This window comes from Chaetodon auriga, chromosome 14 (genome assembly GCF_051107435.1).
Source record: "Chaetodon auriga isolate fChaAug3 chromosome 14, fChaAug3.hap1, whole genome shotgun sequence".
Lineage (NCBI taxonomy): Eukaryota > Metazoa > Chordata > Actinopteri > Chaetodontiformes > Chaetodontidae > Chaetodon > Chaetodon auriga.
Window position 1 is genome coordinate 9,598,550 of NC_135087.1, and position 21,344 is coordinate 9,619,893.

The 21,344-nt window shown below is 47.4% G+C and overlaps 1 protein-coding gene across 8 annotated transcripts in view; it reads right to left on the bottom strand.

Moving 5' to 3' along the window:
- Window positions 1-21,344, bottom strand: part of meis2a (Meis homeobox 2a) — a 79,009-nt gene that overhangs the window by 13,551 nt on the left and 44,114 nt on the right. For all 8 annotated transcript variants that reach the window (XM_076748209.1, XM_076748208.1, XM_076748205.1 and 5 more), the window contains exon 9: window positions 10,836-10,912. In XM_076748209.1, coding sequence (XP_076604324.1) covers window positions 10,836-10,912 — 77 coding nt within the window. The remainder of the gene's footprint in view (window positions 1-10,835; window positions 10,913-21,344) is intronic.

Here is a 21,344-nt window from a genome sequence, read left to right on the forward strand (position 1 = left end):
GCATCTGAAAACATCCGAGATATGTCAATATTATCCCCCGTCAAAGGTTCCGGCACATAGCGCATGACAGGGGTCGTCAGCGCTGGAAGGTAGCGCTCATTCCTCATAAGCCAGCTTCTCACCTTTTGGGTGGGTGAGGGCTTTCTGCTTTCATGCAGGGCCAGCGAGAAATAGAGCAGAGACATGCTGGCAGGCTGGCACACACACACACACGCACACGCACACACACACACACACACACACACACACACACACACACACTCAGACACACACAGAGCAGAGAGAGGGGGAACAGAAAGCAGGAGTGAATCCAGCACTATCATTACCCCGGCCTACCCATCAGCCCTCCTGAGATGAGTGGGTGTGCTTACAAGATCGCCCCATTTTCTCAGTTGTGAAGACTGCCACCCCTGTTACCCAGAGTTCTCTTTTTCCCACAATGCCAGGCCTGTTGGGCTCCTTTGTGTGTCTCTGTGGGGAGGGCAGGTATAATCTCCGTTTCCATCCACTTCTCGCCGCTATCATACAAATGTGTGACTTTTTTAGCCTCTCTGTCTCCCTCCTGCACTATCCTTCCATCTCCATTTCTTTCACCCTCTCTTTGTCTCTCGCTCCATCGTCTTCTGCTCCCTTTCATTCTCAACCCTTTTTTCCCTCTCCGCCTGGTAATCGAGTGAGAGATTCCGCGACTCTGTGACTCCCCCTTATTGTCAGATATCAAACAGGGCGGCTTTGTGGATTACCAGGGGAAGCTGATAATGACATGATAGAGGCGTGATATTTCAAACAAAATTGAGTGTCAATTGCCTGAATCGTCTAGGCAACACAAGTGTCTGCGTTGCAGCAGCCAGGAAGGAAATAAGGCCAATCTATTTCCTTTGCTTCATATCAAACGTCTCTTCCCCCCCCCCCCCCTTTATAAGACTATAATGGGTTCAGCTCAAAGAGAAGAAGAGGGGGCCTGCCAAGAGGGGCTTCAACAGTTACGTCCTTACGCAACACGCATACATACACGCTTGGGTACACTTGTGAGCATGCGTGTGCTGTACGTGCACGCACACACTTGCAGACATGAACTTGTGCTCCTGAATCTCAAATGCCTGAGCAGAAGTCAGAAAGCAGAGCCAGTGGGAGGTTGTGCAGGGGAAGGTGCCCCCATTTCACCACCCCACCCCCAAACATATATACACATGCACATGCTCTCTCTCCTCCTGCCACTTACTTTCTTCTCCTCGCACTGCTGCACTATGAACCACGAATGTGGGGCAGTGAAAATGCACAGCAGTTTGAGCAATTAAAAAGTGACACCTAAACCTAGAGGATAGACTGTCGAGATTCTCTAATGCCGGGGTTTAGGTGCCGTTGCACTTGGAGTCTTGAAGAATCAGACTACTGGCGAGCACAGGACTCAGAGTCTGTGTGTGTGTGTGTGTGTGTGTGTGTGTGTGTGTGTGTGTGTGTGTGTGTGTGTTTGGAAAGGGATTCTCCCTCCCACTGGGATGTCATCATCTTCTCATCATTGTGTCTCTGGCGTGTGAGTGAGTGTTTCCACCAAGCACGTTTCCATGATGCCTCTGAGTAAGTGTGTTTGCGTCTAGCACATATTAGTGACCACGAGAGTCATCGGTCAAATGTTGTCAGCTCGCCTCTGACTTCCCTGCTGAATTATTAATCTCAGTTTCAATTGCACATAATTGCTTTGACATACATAAGCGCAAACGCAGGCGCACAGACACACATGCGCAGGCACGGTCAGGAGCAGAGTTTAGGGCTAAAAAGCCCAGCAGCAGGCGAGTGATATAAATAGCTGTTGTTTGTGGAAGGGACTGCTGGCAGAAGCAGCACCGACACTGTGGAGCGGACCACAGGGACTCTGATGTGCCTGGTGGCCTGAAGCGAGCCCTCTGCCTCTCAGATCAGCTCTACCACTGGCTGTGTACAGCTTTGACTGGCCTCCTTCAAAATGTGACAGCCTGAAACAAACACAACAATCTCTCGGTCTCGCAAAAGCCAAACTCAATTCAGCCCACACTGCAGAATATGGTCCTTGAATGTGAGCCTGTGAACTGTCATGAGAGATTCCTCCTATAAAGCGTGTACTAGTAACCCTTAAACACAGATGACCCCATTCTCAAAAATGCTCTATTATGTAGGTTAAGCTATCCCAAACCAGAGATGACTGCAACGTCGATATCTGCTGTAATCTCAGAAAAAAAAAAACTTCTCAAATGGCAGATATATCATTTTGGAAACTTGCTATTTCTTCACCTCATATCTGTGAGAAAGCTGAAGAAAATCTCACGTACAGTATAACAAGAAGATGATAAAGCAGATATGTCTTGGGGGGCTTACAGGCAGGCGCCCTCCACCCCCACTAGGGAAAAGGCATTCCCGCCATCCTCCCTCCTTGGCGCACATGCTCACAGAGACTACCAATTGAAACATCATCGTCGGTAATGGGAGGGATAAATATTCATAAGGCTGGGAAGTGAGAAACCCTAGATTAGGGTAATACACTCCTCATTGTTCTCCCCCTTCCTTTCTCTCCTCCTCTGTATCTCTGCATCTTGTTATGCATGTAATAGCGTTGGCTAATGGTGGCTAATTCCTCCAGCTACCTGTGATAACTTCATCAGAGTACACGCACATGTGTGTGTCGGTGTGTGCGCGGAGACAATGCTTATTTCTCACCTCTCCCAAATTGCAAATTACCAGGTTTGATATGTTTAAGATTTTGGGCCACATTTGACTGAATTTGTTTTTGTGGAGAGGCCCTATGACTCCCTCCCTCCTGCCTCTCCCTCCCTTTTTTCTGCTTGGCACTGACTCCACTGATATCTCATCCATAACAGGCCTGAACTGGGGCAGAGCATGGCTTATACAAACAAAAGCCTATATTGATTTATAGGGTCTTCTATGATGGGCTTATTGGCCTGCACCTCAAAGCCACAGAGGGCACAGGGCCATGAATCACAGCTTCAGAAAACACACACACACACACACACACACACACACACACACACACACACACACAACAGGTAAGAATAACACATTGGAGCATTGTTAAGGATGTGATTACAACCCTCTCTCTTTCATATCCAGAAACACTCACTTTCATTGTGTCTTAAAGGAGGGGGAGGGAGGTCAACGGCTTTTGAACGCGACACCACACAAACAAAGCGAAGGCGGAGGAGCGTGCTTATTTACATGCTGTTACTGTATATCCAAACGCCGGGATAGAGGGAACGCAAAGTCAAGAGAAACGGAGAGAGGGAGAAAGAGTGAGAGAACGAGCATGCCTGGACAGAGAGAAAATACCTTGTGGAGGTTCACAGAGTTTAAAGAGCTCAGCCAAAGAAGGAGCTCCTGTCCTCTCTGGCTCCAGCACACACACACACCCTCAAGGCCATTCTGTTACACCTGGTCACCTTTATCCCTTTTAGTCCTCCCACGCCCTCACCCCTCCTTCCATACACATACACCATCCACCTAAACACATACACAACACTCAGCTGGCCGAAACACATCGCAAGCGAGATACGCGCAGCAGCACCCTGTGGCCGACACACAGCTCCTCTGGCTACCTCCCTCAGCAGATAAAACTAATTATTCCAAATCTAGTCTGTCAGGTTGTCTGATCCTCTGGGGCCTCAGTTTAAATCTCCCTCCCTCCCTCCCTCCCTCTCTCTGTCTCGCTGCCTCTCTCTCGGTCATAAGCCTCAAAAAGACCAAGAATCTCTGCCAACTGACCTCCAGAGTAAAAACACAAACAGAGTGACGAGCCATAAAGACACATATAGCACCGCAGCAGCTGAAGCACATGGCTTGCTTTGTGAAAACAGGCCATTCTGAGCGACTACCGCGCTGACCTGAAGTTTGATTTTTCTTCAAATGCGCGACTACAGAGCTAATCAAAATCCACCGGGGAAAAAACGAAGCAGCGATCGAGCCTGGTACTCTAAACAACTCTGAAAAATCACAAAAAATGCATGACATCATCTAGCATACAATCCAAAGGACTTATGCACCTATTCAGACGCCTAGTCCCTCTGTTGGCACTTGCCGCTGGCACCCATGTTAGGCTTTAGAGCTAAATAACAGGCCAACATCCCAGGCTTTCCAGCTGCACGCCCTGAAAGCCCATGGAGAAACCATTCGTCCCAATGAGCTCTGAAGGCAAATGGAAGCTCATAAACAGAGACTTGACTGTATAGACTTTGCATTTTATCTTTCAGCAGTTTCCCCTTTTATGAGCCAGGGAGCCTTATAACAGGGGGAGGATGGGAGGGATGAGCGCGATGGGAGGACGGCGGGGAAAGAGTAAGGGTGACAGCGAGGGTGTTCGAGAGGAAGACGACGGCAGAAAGAGCAGAAGAATAAGAATGAGGTACAGGTTGCCAGGATGAGACAGAGGAGAGCCGGGGTCACAAATCTTGCTGCTATTCCAGTACGTGACACCTCCGCTCGTTTGAGGCTGCTCATTAACAAACAATACTGCTGTGAAATTGGTTTAATGACAAAGTAATAAAATTGCTATTCTGCTCACAGATGGCCTCAGGCACAGGGAGATTCTGGCAGGCTTACTGTGGCTGCCCGTGTGCATTAAGCTGCTTGTTCATGAAAACAGCATCCTACACTTTCTTTCTCACTATCACCAACCCTATTTTTTTCTTTTTAAGTTCTTTCCCTTCCTGCAAATGAAATAAATTAACCTACTTTCCTCCCTTGTATTCTCCTTGAATTCTCCCTCTCCCACACTCTCACCCTCTTGCTCTCCCTCTCTCCTTCTCCTCTCGCTCTTGTATTGTCTATCTCGTTCTCTCTTCCTCTCTCTCTCTCTCTCTCCCCGGTTCTCACCCCTAGTACAGAAATTACCATCTTAAAATAAAAAAAGGAGGCTCGCCCACGCAAACGCAGCTCGACTTCATTTCAAACGCAGAGCCCTTGTTATTAAACGACCCACCAATAAAACCAAGCCGTTGAGGAATGAAAGAGCCAAAAGGAGCAGAGAAGTACAAAGACCTCCCTCCTCCCATCTCTCTCTAATGCTTTCTCTGTAATGCCTCTTTCAGCTCTTTGCCTCTCTATCTTGCCTCGTCTGGCTTCGTTCTCCTTGCATGCCGTCTTTGCTGGGAGAATTCCACAGCCTTGGAGAGTCTTGAGCTTGTAATGGGAAAACAAGTAAAAAAGCATTCATTTTTGTGCATGATTGCCCGACACTGCCAATCTTATTAAAGCGCCACCTGTTTTTCATAACTCTGGACTCACACAGAGGTGGGCACAGGGCTGCTCCATGGCCGCGGTGGGTGTCCATGCCATGCTATGACCCAATGTGCCCCCAGTGCCTGATAAACTAGGAGTGGGCCCTGTTAATCACACTAAGCGTTTCAACAGCGGCGTGTGCTCGTGTACTCGCACACGGCACATTTACTGTGAGCACACGCGTAAACACAGCGGCGCACATTAGCATCAGCTATTCAAGACTCCCATGGCTTATCCTGGGAGTGCAGCATGTGTCTAGATTGCGCCGCGAACAGATATTTGGATGTGTAACAACTGCTGAACAAAACGAAAAACAAAATGAAACCTACTGCAACAGGGTGTCCGCTCTCTTTTACTCTGCCAATAATGAAAATATGTTTTTCCAAATGTGTTACTCCCTCCAAAACAGATAAAATGGGATTATTATTACAGCATCAAGAAAGCAGCCAGATCAAATGAACTTAGCGGGTAGGGGGTGTTGGTAGGGGGGCTGGCACTTGGGATCTGACAACAGAGTCAATTCTGCTAATTAACTGCCAATTAGCAGTCCCTAAATGAGAGGGATCATGATGTCTGTGTTGGCAGCGCCCCGATACTCCCTCTCTCCCTCTCTCTCTGTCAGACTCACATATACACTCATGCACACACACACACACACACACACACACACACACACAAGAGAGACACACACAAAAAACGCACACATAGCCGCAACCTCTCCACACTCCAGCTGTATATTTAGAAAGCCAGGGGCATAAGATGGCCACTGCCGGGAGTCCCTGGTTGCAGCCAAAAAAAGGCCTGACATTTCCATCTGGGTCAAAGTTACACAGATAACCAGCAACTTCAGTCAACTCTCCCACCGATGTGGCAGAAACGAAGGGACGGGTAAGCAAGGAATAGGCGGTGATATAGAGAAGAGGAAGGAGAGGGAAAAAGGACCTCAAAAGCCTCTGTGTGAGATTCATAGGACTTAAATACTTATAAAGAATGTGGAAAAAAACAGGCGGCTGGGCCAGTTTCATAGCACGTTACATTTGGAAAATATTAGTTATTATTTTGCATTTCATAATGGGCTCGCCCGCCAAACCGGAGGATCATAAAAAATCATAAAAAAATCATAAAAGCCAGTGTTCCTAAGTGTCTCATTGGACTGAGGGAAGGGGGGGTGGAAAATGCTTCGCTAAGTGGAGGAACAAACTTGGCTTCGGTCTTTCTCTTTCTTGTTCTCAGATACTACAAATAAATGTGCTTGACCGTTAATAGCATTTTGCATGTGAACCTGCAGTGCAGCATCGATGTGTTGGGTGAGTTAAACTCTGAGAACTCTGGAGGGATCCATGGAGAGGGGAGAGAGGGAGAGAGGAACAAGGAGGATTTGAGTGGGAATGGGGAACATGCTGTGAGGAGAGCTACAGAGCAGTCAGTTTAGAGCTGGCTAAACTCAGTTTATCTGCATGCTGTGCTACAGCAGCAAGCAATCTGGGATTCTACATAGATAGGCAAAAGTTGTAAAGCCACATGAGTGCAATGACTTTTGAAAAGTATGTTTTTTTTTAACTGTAGCGTCCTTTCGACCTCTCTTTTTATCTCTTATTCTATTTATTCCACCTGCACACCCACCCAATTACTGGACGCCGACATGTCTTTACCATTGGTCGCATATGGTGTACTTTTGGTGGTCTGGTCTCGACGTACACCTGCATTAAACACAGTGAATGACATGCTCGCTGTAGTTAAAGATGGAGTTTGTCCCCCTGTGCAGACAGACCTCACAAAAACAAAACAAAAACAATCAGTGCACCACGGCCTGCCCTGAACGGCCGGCGAGATTGAGCCTATTTCATCTCCTCAGTGGGCACAGGCCGCTTGGCGCCGTCGTCTGGCGGATATCCTTCTCTTATCATGTGACCTGTGCTCCGACAGGGGGCAAAGGTTGGCTGCGATCCGCCCCTGTGTCTTAATAACTCACTCATTGTATTCCTTTCTGCCGCTAATTAGAGCCTCTCCCCTGTGTGTGTGCGTGTGTGTGTGTGTGTGTGTGTGTCTGTCTGTCTGTCTATGCATGTATTCCCCCCTGGGCTGTAGAGAGGAGGCAGAGATGTAAAAATAGAGTGTGGCTTAGTGCCCTCTTTATTGTTATTAGTGCTCCAGTGGCACAGCAGTCAGTCATCATCGATGCCAAGAACTGACATATTCGCTCTCTGACTTGCTCTGCCTCTCTCTCTCTCTCTCTCTCTCTCTCTCTCTCTCTCTCTCTCTCTCTCTCTCTCTCTCTCGCTGTCTCTGCCATGGAAATGACCAACTGGCTGCCTGTGAGACGAGGGAATAATGAGGGGACGATTTCCTTCCTTTTTTTAGATGCAGTTTCTCTCAGTCATCTGTCATCGGCGTCATCTCTCAGGCCCATGCAATAATCCTGCACGTTATGTGTGTCGAGTGTGTGTGTGTGCGCGCGTTGCCGCAGTGGTAAATAACGGCAGGATAGTTGGTGTGTGTGTGTTTATGGCAGTGAGTGAGAGCACATCGTGCTGGGTCTGACGCTGAGACATGAAAGGATTCGGTCAGGCCCCATTTAGCCCAGACTGATAGCAGGACACCAGGAGCTGCTGAGGCAGGCAAATATGCCGCTAGATACTGTAAACTGTAAACGCTCCTCCAGCGAATAGACACCTGAGTCTGCCGTTTCACCTACTTCATTATCCCAGAATGCCATGTGTGACACGGCCCTCACCTTTTCCCGCAATCTTAAACAAATGCAATTACATCTCAGACCACGCCCCCATTCTGTTAGCATGACGCCAGTTGTCTCAAATGTAAGCAGAGCAAACACACTACCTAATGGTCAACTAATGGTGTCCTGACACACTGTACACACACATACCATCTCTGTACATACTGAGAGAGCACAGTTGACCATTAGTAATAACGTGCATAACGTGCACATATGCACACACTTGTGCACACAGAGGACACTATTAGCTGGATAACCAAGTCCTGCTCGTCATCCGCTCAACACCAGCGCAGTGAGATTGTGGACTTTAACCTTTTCCTTTGTTCCTTATTAACATTAGACAGCTAATGGGGTGTGGGCTACAAACAGGTGAGGCTGCCTGCTAATGATATAGTAGATACAGAACCAGGTGGAGTGTCTCCAGAGGCACGGAGACAAAAGGTTTCCAGTTAGAAGTGGTCTGCTATGGGTTTTGTTTTCTGTGTGTACAGGTGAGCTGCAGGTAAACGTAAAGGGAGGTGTCGGTTGGAGGGTATGGTTTGGGGAGGTTTGATGGGGCAAGTTGGGAGAGCGAGATGCACTGTCTATTGACTATCACACAGAGCACCCTTGTGCCCTCGCTAGGCTGCGATTGTGCCGGCGGACAAAGCCCTGATTCAGCACATCCTTTCCCCGAGGGAGAGCTCTGGAAACCGAAGACGGCGGCCATCCCCTCCCTCCCTCCCTCCCTCCCTCCCCCCCACCCCCCTCTCATCCTCTGCTCCTGTCTCTCCCTCCCTCTGTCTCTATCTCCCTCTCTTTGGCCAGTAACATGGCAGCGGCCATGCATCAAAGGGAGCTACAGAACAATGCAAGGGGCCAGCCAGGAATTTGAAGAGCTTTTTCTTTTTTGAAACAGGAATTTCATACGGCAGAGTTCTGTCATATCCTGGGTGGACCGTCTCAGCGGCCGCTGGAAGCAGAAACCAAAAAGAAAAGGCGAGGGCACAACCCAAAACAAAGCGATATTTGACTGTAACTCACTGACCTGCCTGGTTAAGCACCAACAGGGGAAAGAAAACTTCAGCATCCTCTCCCTCTCTCAGCTTTCCCTCACTAAAATAGCCAATAGCGTGGCAGCATCCGCCAGTTCAAAACACCCAGAATGTACCAGAGATAGACGAGCAGAGTGTAAGCCTCTCTAATGACTTTATTTGTGAAAATTGATTCCTGGTGTGTTTTTGTTAACACAGCTGGTGTAACATTAATACACAGCTCCGTGACCACCTCTGTGTATGTGTGTGTGTGCGGAAATAAGGTTCATGAGGATGTTACCCAGCACGAGATTCTTTCAGACCTCTTTATAAATGGAGCGGAGGCATTTCAGCGCCAGGCTTGGATTTCATGGCCTCTGAGAAGGCAGGAACTCTTCCTATATCTATCTCTGTCTCTGTCTATTTCTCCCTCTCTCCCTCTCCTTGCAGGTTTGCAGACTATTTCTGCATTAATCACCATGACACAGGCAAGGCAACTCAATTTTCTGCTCCTGTAGGTAAGGTGCGTGGCGTCCCGAAACGGTGGCACGAGGCATGAAACAGGCAAGCGGGGGCTAATCTTTGGTTACTGGTGTAATTGAAATGCTATCCACACTGTAGGGTGCATTAAAGTCTGATAACAGCGGTTCCTGTGGCCAATTTAAGTAGCTTGACTTCCTTTGGCTAGAAGGGAATAAAGAAAAGGGTGAGAGAGAGAGAGAGAGAGAGAGAGAGAGAGAGAGAGAGAGAGAGAGAGAGAAAGAGTACGTCAGGACGGAGGGGGGAGGACGAGGGAGGGGGCTGATAGATAAGGCCGACAAACCAGGCTAATTCTCCAGGCATGTTTCTCATTGTGATCCAGAAAAAATGAGGAAAAAAAATGTATCACAGAACCAAAAAATCAATTGACCCTCGGGTGGCTTGTCAGGCTGCGAGTCTGATAAACCTAAAAGCTTCGTTAATGTCGGCCTGCCTGTACCCAACAGATAGAGCACTTTGTAAATGAACCCGCTTTGATAAATATATTAAGGAAAGCTGTGAATAAAAGGCACAGACTTGTCATTTGTAAATAGAACCCCCGCTACATGGAATTAGAATGATAAAATGGGGTTCCATATAATTAAGTTTGTGTAAGACCTGAAATCCGTGCAAATACCTTGCCGGAAATTTGAAAGGAAGCTGTCAGTTCAATTAATCTGAACATCACCCTGAGAATGTACTGAACAAAATTAAGCTGCAGATAAAACCTGGGCTAGTATTTTGATAAGTAATTCCTGTATCATTTCTTTGCTTCTGTGATCATTTTATTTAATCCACCACCCCCAGTTATGTGCTAAGCCATCTACAAAGGCCCTGCTGGCCAGGCCACCAAAACCTTAATCCACCATATAGCTTGTGTAAAACGGGGAGGGGGTGGAAGGCAGTTTTGCCTTTTGTGGGGGCACCAGTGGCGGTGCTAGGTATGGTTTTGGATGAAGGGGTGGGGTTGGTGTGGGGGCTGTAAGGGTAGCTTATGATCTCTGCCTCTCTCCCTTAAAAATATCCCACTGAATACACGCGCATCAAACCACAAAGACCACTGACTTAGCCGCAGAACACTTCGCCGATAACACCGGAACATCCTGGTAGCTTACATATAATAATGTTACAAAGGTTGTCGGTGTGTGTATCTACGCGTGCACCTCTGTGTGTGTCTACATGCGACGGGGAGGGCTGTACATAAACGGTTTTCACACTTGGCGGGGAGAGGGAGGCGAAGGCTTTTGAAAATGAAAGGCAGAGCGATGCTGGTGGTGGAGATAGGGCGAGCGGAAATCTTGACTCACCAGTTGTTTACTTGTAAGATGGTGAGGCCTGTGTCTTGGGCTAGCTGCTTCTTCTGCTCTTCAGAAGGGTACGGGTGCTGCGGGAGCAAACACAGAGAGAAACACACATGTCAGCCTCTTTGACATACAGATTAACATAAATATTCACGCATGTAAGCACTCATAAAGAGAAGTGCTGGAAGGCAACACATGCTCCGAGTCAAGTTCCTGGCTGCCGCTTATTACTGTATGTATTCAATATGTTCCCGTGTTTGTTGTATTGTGTAACCCAAGACTGCACCTTCTTGTGACCTCCACCCAACCCTGCCCCTCCCTTGCACAGTATAGACATTCAGAGCATACACATGTCCACCCACACATCAACACACACACACACACACACACACACATACACACACACCTCTGCGCTAAACCTGTCGGAGCTGGCCGAACAAGTTTGTCAACTGTGATAACCCCTTTCCTTATCCCCACCCCGCCCACACACAAACATATAGGGTACGCACCAAACATATGCGCCACACACAGGAAAAAAAAAAAAAAAAAAAAACACTTCCGAACACACACAAACAGACAAACAAGACTTTCAAGCGGGCCTTACGCAGATACTGTGGTGTCTGGGAATCCTTTTATAATACCGAGCAGCGGAATGAGTGGGTGCAGATTTGCAGCGAATACATTTATCTTTCCTTGAATGTCTGACATGTATCCTGGTGGTGGCTCTTTCATAGAGAGCAGCTGAATACAGACGAATGCTAAAAGAAGAGAATGCTGTGAAATCTCCTCCACAGCCTCGCCAAGATTTTTACCTGAAAATGTAATTCTGCGACCAGGGCTGCAATGATACTATTTGTGTCAGGTCCAATCTAGAGAACATGGGCTGATATAAATGGCAGACCTTGGGCTGCCTCGCTCCCCCTGGGCCTGCTATGAAGCATGACAAAACAACAGTGATCGCTGGTGACAGATGTCTTTAAGGGCCAGATTAGGAGTCGGGGCGCACGCAAACGAAACAAATGAGACACTATGTGTTTCATTCAGCCTTTGCAGACGAGAGAGCACGCGTGCACGCACGGTTACGCGTTCGCACGCACAAGCATGTGCAAACAGAAATGCACCCAGACACAAACAAATATTCACCTGCTACCATTACACCTGCACATCACAACACACAAGAATTCCTTTTAAGGCGACACTTAAATCTTCAGCTATTTTCGGGTGGTTTCAGGCTCCATTAAGAGACATTCTTCCCCCTTAAGGAAAGACACCTTTAGCCTCACCGCTCATTTTTTCAGCTTCCTCCTCCATACTCATTGAAGAAGCAAATTCCATAAAGCTGGTAATGTCTGCCTGGCTTGTGCTAATTGAATTCAATTTTAACACGCAACGATAACAGTTGCTCAAGGACTATTTTCTCATTTGCTGCTGAAATAATTGATCTAAGTAAGGTTTCATATCAGCAGAGAAGAGGATTCCTCCTTTCAGGTAGCACTGCCCGTCTAAATGCAGTTTATTTTAATTAAAGGAGAGATGAAAAAATGGTTCCAGGAATGTGCTCAATTAATAACAAACAAGGCTGAGACTGGACAAATAATGAGTGCTGGCTGCAGAGAGGGATTAATCTGATTTGCACTTGTGTACGTAGTTCCTTTTAATATGCTAAAATCATTAACAAAGGAAAGATAATAATGCTTGCATAGAAATACATTTTTTGATTGCCAGGTGCTGACGTTTTCTTGGCTGGGGAAGACAGAGCAATTTTTATTGCCTACCCTGTGTGTGTGTGTGTGTGTGCATGCAGTACATATGTGTGCACAACGTCCAAAGAACAGATATACATATCTATATCCCTGCGTGTGCGTTTGTGTGTGTCCCCTCTGGACAACAACGTGTAATAAGAGTACGGCTTCTCTTTCCTTCCCCCTTACACTCCTGGGCTTCCTTGGCGTTTTCACATTAGCTCTGACCTCGGTCGCCATCAAAACACGCTCGCAAATATAACAGAACACACACTCCCTCCCACTCTTTTTTTATGCATGCGCACTACACAAACATGTACACACACGCACAGACGCACGCACAAATTGAGACGTGGCTAAAGATGATGTGGTACGGAGGTGTGGGGAGAAGAGCAGCCTAAATTGGAAATGGGAGTGGGTCATCTACATTGTATTAAGGCTTCCTCAGCCTCTCAGGCCCAGACCCGGTCATCAATCGCCTACTGTCAGGCAGAGCGCGCTTTAGCTCGGTGATAAATACGCCGGCCAGCAGCATAGCTCGTCCAGCAGCCACCGCGTAATGAATGGTTTGAACAAACAAGAAAGATGTCTCATCAAGGAGAGTGGGGACGTTAAAGCCCCCGTCGCACACAAAACCCCTGAGTAAGGAGATTTACTCTGACCACATAGACGCGACGCTAAAAAAAATCCTATTTCGTTCGGCTCATACCCCTCCCAGCCCCTGCTCGTTCCCCCACTCCTCGCCTTCCTGTGTCAGACGAGAGCAACCCCCCTGCAACCCCGAGACTTGCGTGCACTTGCGCATACGCACGGCCAAGCACACACATACACGCGAAGCAAATTTACAAACACACACGAAATACGGCTGTATACAACCGCTCCTCATCCTCTCCTCATCTGTCCTCAACTCTCCCCCTCGCTTTTCTTGCTGACCCCCCCCCCCCCCCCCCCCCCCCCCCCCCCCCCCCGACACACACGTACTTTTTATGGCAGCGACTGCAGGCCACCCACACTTTACACTGTGGCAGCTTTGCTTAAAGCATGGCGCACTGAAATCTCAGCTACAGAAAATGGTGTGTGGTGGCAATGGCGGCACACACACGCACGCACACACACACACACACACACACAGACATGAGAAGCAAGCCGGCATGGTGAGCCTAGTGGTTACAAGGCTGCAGCAGCCGTGAAATTGGAGAACGGCTATTTAGACCTCTGAGTAACCTCTTAATGTTAATTGCCTCAGTAAAAAAAAAATATATGTTAGTAAATCACCCAATGAGCACAAAACATGTGATATGAAGAGCAAACGTGAGATGAATCTGAGTATTAAACAGAAGACGCAAAGTCAGGGAGCTAAACGTGTTCTAATGTGTTTCTTCCTGGAGATGTCCTTCACTGCCCTCAGGAGACAGTATGACATGGTTATTTAATGGGTGAAACACAAACACAGAGCAAGATCAAAGATGGTATTGATAATCTCCCCACTAGCTTTGGATTCGCTCAATATGTTCAGTTACAAACACCAAGGCCGATATCCTTAAAAGAGGATTGACCGCAAAATGCAAAACAGCAAGCCAGAAATGAGCAGCTTCAATTTGTCGTCCGGGGCAGCACTGGTCCACGATCGAAGCGGCTCTGTTAATTACGCTAAAGCCTGTTAATGTGCACAAGCGTGCACTATCCTGCTGCAACACGCGCTGTTCAATTCCTGCAATCTGACCCGAAAACGCACAGACAAACCACATCAACACAAACACATAAACACAAACACGGGCGCATATGCAGGTGGATCACATTCTGCCTGTCATTGAGAATCGAGCCGTGTGTGTGCGTGTGTGTGTGTGTGTGTGACCGACTGCTGGCTAAATTACAGGGTGTGATGTGCTCTGTGCTCTCTGATAGTGCTGGATGTAATGGCCCCTGTGGTTGCTGAACATTACAAGCTGAGGTAGCTCCATCATCTGCTGCGTACGGTCCTTAAACCCCCCCTGAGCCCAGCTTGCCGTTTCCCCACATACAACAACCACATCTACGGCAGGACCACTCTTACTTCACACCTTTCGCTCACACTGACTCCTGTCTACTCTTTCAACATCCAGGTCGCCATATATCAGATTCATACTCTCCTGACACCTATTTGCTGCCCTCGTCAAACCCACAGCCTGATCATTATCCCGGCCGCTCCGTTCAACCCCCACCGCTTACCCGGCTGCCCCTTCCCCTCCGCTCATAGAACCTGCAGCCCCCTTGAATGAGAAACTGGTGGACCCCATTGATGAATGACATCATCAGCGTGTGACATGAGTTATAGAGCCAGGTCACAAGGTTGCACTGGCTTGCAAACCTATTCCATGCTAATGACTCCCAGGAAATCACAGGCCATTGGCTGTTTACCCTGCTGCCATGGCAACACAAAGGATTAGCTGATGACGATTGGTGTGATTTAGCCCCAGCTATTTTGTCACTGGGACAGGGTTATTAGACAATGTGCATATATATTTTTCTCTACACTATAAAGGCGTTTTTTTCTTCTCAATAAAAAGTGCTAAACAGACATAAACAAAAAATAATGTTTTTGCATGTTTTGATGGGCTTATTGTGAGTTTGTGTCTAGTTTTACAGCAATATTGTATCCCGTTATTTTCTTTCATATGTGCCTTCTTGGCATTGATTGGAATCTTATTTGTCTTTAATCAAAGTGACTGGAGGACGATAATAATATTCACTGTCAGAAATAAACGCAATCAAATATAGGAATGACATTTTAATATGGATTCTGCATCGAGCTGGGGTAAGATTGGCACATTTTAAATATCAAGTTGCCGTTCTTATTAACGTTACAATTGGCTTCTTTGACAAATGACAATGAGATTGAATGCATATCGGCATTACTGGGAGATCCAACAGATATGACAAATAAAGCCAGTTGGAGTTTTTGAATCCATTATGAGTGTTTACTATGCACAGAGCAATATCTGGCAGTATTTTAGCTGCAGTCTGGTGGATTTTGTGGTTTAAATCGAAGGATACAGTTAATGACTTCCAGCTGTACACATCAAATAGATTGACAATTGACAATTAATACAAAGAGGAGCTTCATATTTTTATGACGATGACAGAATCAATTTTTCAAATGTACCAGTATGAACTACAAAGAATTCTTGATTAGTTGAAATTACTAAAAGATTGAACAGTGTTTTTAAGTTACATTAAAAAAGTTTTTTTCCATCATCATCCTGATATCATCTCTGTGCTAACTTCTCTATCTCCATTGCTCTCTCTTTCTCTCCCCCTCATTGTGTGTCGATGGGCGGGTGGAGGCGGGAGGGAGTTTTGGGTGTTTGTTTTATTTTACTGGGAACTACACTGCTTCCTGACAACAGTCTGAAAACAGGCAAGAATGCCACATGACTCAATGATCCAACCCTGCTACTCTCTCTCTCTCTCTCTCTCTTTCCCTCTCTCTCCTTTGATCACACACACACACACACACACACACACACACACACACACACACACAGATACAGCCAACTTATAAACAGAACTCACATGATGCCAACCTACAAACCGCACGCACTGCATGCCAACCTCTGATAACAGCAAATAAAAGTACATCCATATCTACACCTCACACGATCTGCATTCAGAACATACCTCTACACTTCTGTCTCTCTCACTCCAGACTCCAGAGCTTCCACAATAAGCATGAGGGCTCTCAGCGGACTGCCCTCTGACATTAAAACGGTGATGATTGCAAATACAAGGCAGACTGGCGAGGCCCCCGGCATCTATAATAGAGCAAAAGGGCCCCGAGTCTGTCTGTCTGCCTGCCCCTCTGACTGGCTGGCTGGCTGGTTGGTTGGCAGTGCATCAGTACTACTACTGCTGTTGCTGCCATGGCCCGCCACAACAATCGCTGGCTGGGCTCCTGAAGCCAGCTCCTGGCCCTCAGCCAACAGCCTGTTTGCTCTACACCATTAATTTATGTTCACTGGAGATGGTGCAAGGTTGTAGAGAAGCTCTACGGCATAACTGCCCTGCTCGCCTGCCAAGCTACAGTAACAGTAAAGTGGGTGAGGGGAGTTGGAAGGAGCGAGGAATGAATGGAGGGAGAGGGTGAGGAAGGAGCCCTGGAGGATATGTGAGATATAGGCATCTGATTGTACCAAGCTCCATGAGGCTAAATAGCAATCACTCCCACACAATCCCAATGCACCTCCAGACTTAGCAGATCGACCAGAGAAGAGAGAAAGATGCTTTTCCAAATGCTATCATGCATAATGATAATAAGGTATCACCTCTATCCAATAAAGAAAATAAAAAAGGAAAAAAAACAGTGTTCATTATCTACGCAGAAATCCACAAGACTCCCAAACAAGGATCGACTGAACGCAACCCATAGATCCATTGGAGTTTGCCAACAGTTATATACACAGACTGTGTGTGTGCTGTGCTGTGGACCTGGTCTCGTTTGTGGCCTGCAGCCATAGAGATGTGCCTATTTAATCGTCAGATCGGGTTCATGGCTTCTTTTTCCACCACACGGCTGCCCCGCCGCTTTCAAGAGGAGGAATACGATCCCTCCATCTTTACAGTGGGGGCCTGGTCTCCTCTCAGTCTCTCCCTCTCTCTCATTTCTGTTGATCTCTCCTTCTCCTGCCATACTCCGGGCCCCAGCAGCTATCCCTTCCCCGCTCCACGCTAACCCGTCTGGCCTCGTCTCGTATCCTCTTCACTCCACCTCCTCTCCTCTCCTCTTCACTCCAACTCCTCTCCTCTCCTCTCATCTCGTCCCCTTCTTTCAGAGTTTCCGCTCAAGCTTTAAGCCAGGTCCTAGAGGGCAGGAATTTGGCCTGGTTTTTCAGACCAGTCTGTGGGCTTTGTTGTGGTAACTGCCTGCTCAGGGGCACCCAGCTCTGTTCTGCTCTGCTCTCCGCCTCGCCTGATGTCAACACACAGCCACGCTCGCTACTTGCTCTCAAGAAGTCTTTAAAACATCTTATTGCAAAGGCTGCAGCTGAGCCAAAACAACGTCCTCCTGCCTTTTGTTCCTTTTAAATTTCAGCGAGTTAAAATCATTCTCTAAAAATGAATCACCTGTTCTTTTATCCTCTGCGATGCTGCTTGCTGGGGCTGTGAGGTAATTGGTCTCCTGCCTTTGCGAGGGACTTTTAGGGCCTATAAGCACATCATTAGAAGCCTGGTGGGCCTGTCAAAGCAGAAGACCCACCCACTTTGAAAGCGTTGGAAAACCTCACGTCCACACCACTTGTCGCAGTTGCCGGCCATAAAGTCATTGCGAGCACACGCTATAGCTAAAGTGTACTGAACGAGCTAAGCCTCTGAATAAACACCGGCACTGGTTTAATGACGTATGCACACATTGTAAAAACGCAATGATTTTCTAAACTGACAAAGTGAGAGACATGTCCTGAGGAGACCTATAGGGTGGGTTTTGAGGGTGGATTTATCTGCAAATCTTGTTGCCCCCAAAGAATGATGTATATAATTCAGTTCCTATTAATTTTCTATGGGGAAAATTCTTCTTGTGATTCCAAAATTAACTGACAAAACAATACTATCATAACTACCTACTTAGTCTGCATATATGCATAAGGAACACAAATGTTTTGCATCAAATGGGTCTGCGTTATTAGACACTATTCTGGCATACTGAAGCTTACAAGCTGCTTGAGCACACAGGGGGCCAGTAAAGCACTTACAACCTGTTGATAAAGTCTGTTGGGAAAAGGACTTAATATTAACATACAGGGTCTCTTTAAGTTTATCCTCTTTCTCCATTGTGTTCTCTAGACTTTGTTTAACTTCTCGAGTCAAAGTAAAGTGGGGCTGATCTTCAATTGAAACAGAAACAGATTAATTTGCGGAGAGATGGACAGACTGAGGGAGAGAAAAGCGGGTGTGTTCCCTCTTCAAATAGAAGCTTCTGAGAGTTTCCACTTGACGGTTCTCCCTTTCATTGTGCATTAACTTAATGAGCATAAGCATTCAAATACACAACCACGACCTCTTTTAGCTCTCTCCCTCTCTCTTTCTAGTCTCTCCCTCTGTCTCTTTAAGGCTCCACGTTCTCGAGAGAAAGGCCAGTACATTCTAATAGCGAGCCTGAGGACACAACAACAAGAGCACAACCACTTACAGAGGACAAACAAGAAACCCCCGGGGCCAGCTATGGAATGTCAAGCCAATTTGGAAGATATCACAGGACATTTGTAATGTCAATTTTTGTTTTTCAGGTCAAAAATCAAAGGCAAACATGGTGGGTAACATTTGTCCATCACAGTGCAGGCAGGAACACCCCCTCCCCGGCTGAAAAACAGCTGCAGGGGACACTTCCTGTTTGCTAATGATGCTAAATGTGTTCAAGTCAACCATGTCAAATTTTCTCAACCCTCTGAATGGACAGCTGGGCTGGAAAGAAAGATTTTCTCTCCTCTCCTCCGCTGTCTCGCCTTTTCTCTGTCCTCTGCCAGTGAGAGAAGCTCTTAGGCCCATGACAGACAGACACTTCAGATCATGTCTCTGTCAGTGAGACACAGGAGCGTAGCTGATGGTAACCATAGGTGCATTCATCTGAGATCACAAGTACTTCCATGGAACAAAGCCAGCCAAGCCCTGATCAGTCACCACCTCGTCCCTACCTGTTGTGTCTGTTCTCCTTTACTGAATGCCGTTTTTTTGGCCTTTCAGAAATGCACGTCTTCTGAGCTCTCCTTTCATCTCAGGGTGTATGAGTCAAGGAGATATCTCCTGTCATTGCTCAACACCCAGGGGCGGCTGGCTGCATGGGGCTGTGTGGACTGACAAATGCCCTCAGGATCTTTTTCGCTTTCTTAATGTTCCTCAAAGAGTCGACATGTGACAGGAGTTAAAATGCCTTTGTCAAGAGGAAGAAGACGAAGAGGAGAAGAGAAGAGAAGAGAAGAGAAGAGAAGAGAAGAGAAGAGAAGAGAAGAGAAGAGAAGTGGTAAGGCAGGGATCTAGCTTTTAGGCCTGGTTAATAGCAGCCAGTCTTTAAGTGCATTCTTCCATCCTCTCCCTCTCTCTCCTTGTAGTGCTCTTAGGCTCAATCCTGCCCGGGGGCCGAGGTGACCTTTGACCTGGCTGGCCTGCCTGGCTACAGCCCTCTCGTTTGTTAGGGGCTTTATCCACTGACAAAGCAGGCAGGAAGTTGGCAGCCACCCAGCAGCCCCATGGGAGGATGACCATCAGCTAGCTCAGCTTACCGCTTATTACAGGATGGTGGGGAGCATGTGTGTGTGTGTGTGTGTGTGTGTGTGTGTGTGTGTGTGTGTGTGTGTGTGTCTGTCTGTCTGTGCACCGGGGTGTGTGTGCCCTTGTGCTTGCATGTGTGCTGCAATATAAGTGTGCATGCGCGCTTGTTTATAAATGCACTTGTGCACGTGGAATTGCAGGCACGTCGGACCGTCGCTGCACGCTCCTGTTTGTGTGCACATGTGTAGAGGAGCGACAGAATCAGAAATGTGGCTGACCTTTCTCTTTTCGTGCCGGCAATTTTTACAATGCTGGCTAATGACACGCAAAGAATAAGCCTGGAAGCTACAAACGTCCCTGTCTCCGAGCTAACCCGATCAGCTACGCATGTTAGCAACAATCAGGCAACCTTCCAGCCACTGGACTCAGGGGACCCCAGCACACTTCAGTCTCTCTCTCTCTCTCCACTCTTTCTTTCCTCCTCCTCTCCGCAGTCTGTTCATCAGAGCGCTCAGAACAGCTCACTAAAACATTATATCATAAGACACTCCAGTTTCACTCTCGCCACTCCATAAAAGTCAGGTAATTCATACTTCATTTATATACCTTCCCATTAATAAAGCTGATGAACTTTTACTCCTTAAATCTAATGGGCCATTTTGCCATGACTGCCAGCGCTTGCCGTTTTCTGTCTCTCTCTGTCTATCTCTCCTCTTCCCTCGACTCTACTGGTGCTTTAGAGAAAGCACACTCGCTCAGCCACCGCTCACGTACAGTCTTTTATGGGTGAAGGGAGAAAGAGAGGGATTTGCAGATTTTTGAGGCTTTTGACTGACCCCTGCCACAGACAAGCAGTGACACGTACCGTATGGCGATTTGTTGTAGCTTTTGGTGGTTTTCGCTCTCTCTCTCTCTCTCCCTGTTTCTCTCTACCTCTCTCTATCTGGGTGCAACAGAGGGTCATTGACCTCCGGGCCTAAAGCAAGGCATGATGGCTCCCCAGCTCGGAGGCTGTTGACAAGCGTCTGTGTTCTTTTCAACAACTCGTTGAACCGCCCCCCCCTCCACCCCTTCCCTTCTCAGGAATGTAACACAACCGCTCACTGAGGTAACCCAAGCCCCTCCCCTCTCCCATCCTTCATTTACAGAAAGAGAAAGAGACAGAGAGGGAGAAAGAGTGAAAGCAAGACCAACTGGGGGTGTTAGACAGCTGTCCCCCATCTCCCCATCTAACTCTTGCTCCCTCTCTATTTCTCTTCCTCTCTTTAGATTTGCTCCTAGCCCACTGCCTGTGGAATAATTAATGATGCAATTGAGCCGAGGAGAGGACTCTGACCAGCAGGGGCCGGTCCTGAATGCCCGCGTAGCCGTTTTATGGAAGACCGGAAAATAGAAAGAGAGAAAGACAGGGGGAGACAGATAGGCAGAGGAAGAGAGAGACATAAAACAGTCAGACAGTGAGAAAAAGAGATTGTTAATAGTCTGTTCCCCAATAAGCCTTAGCTCAGTCTTCCTTTCTCTGTTTTCGTCCCCT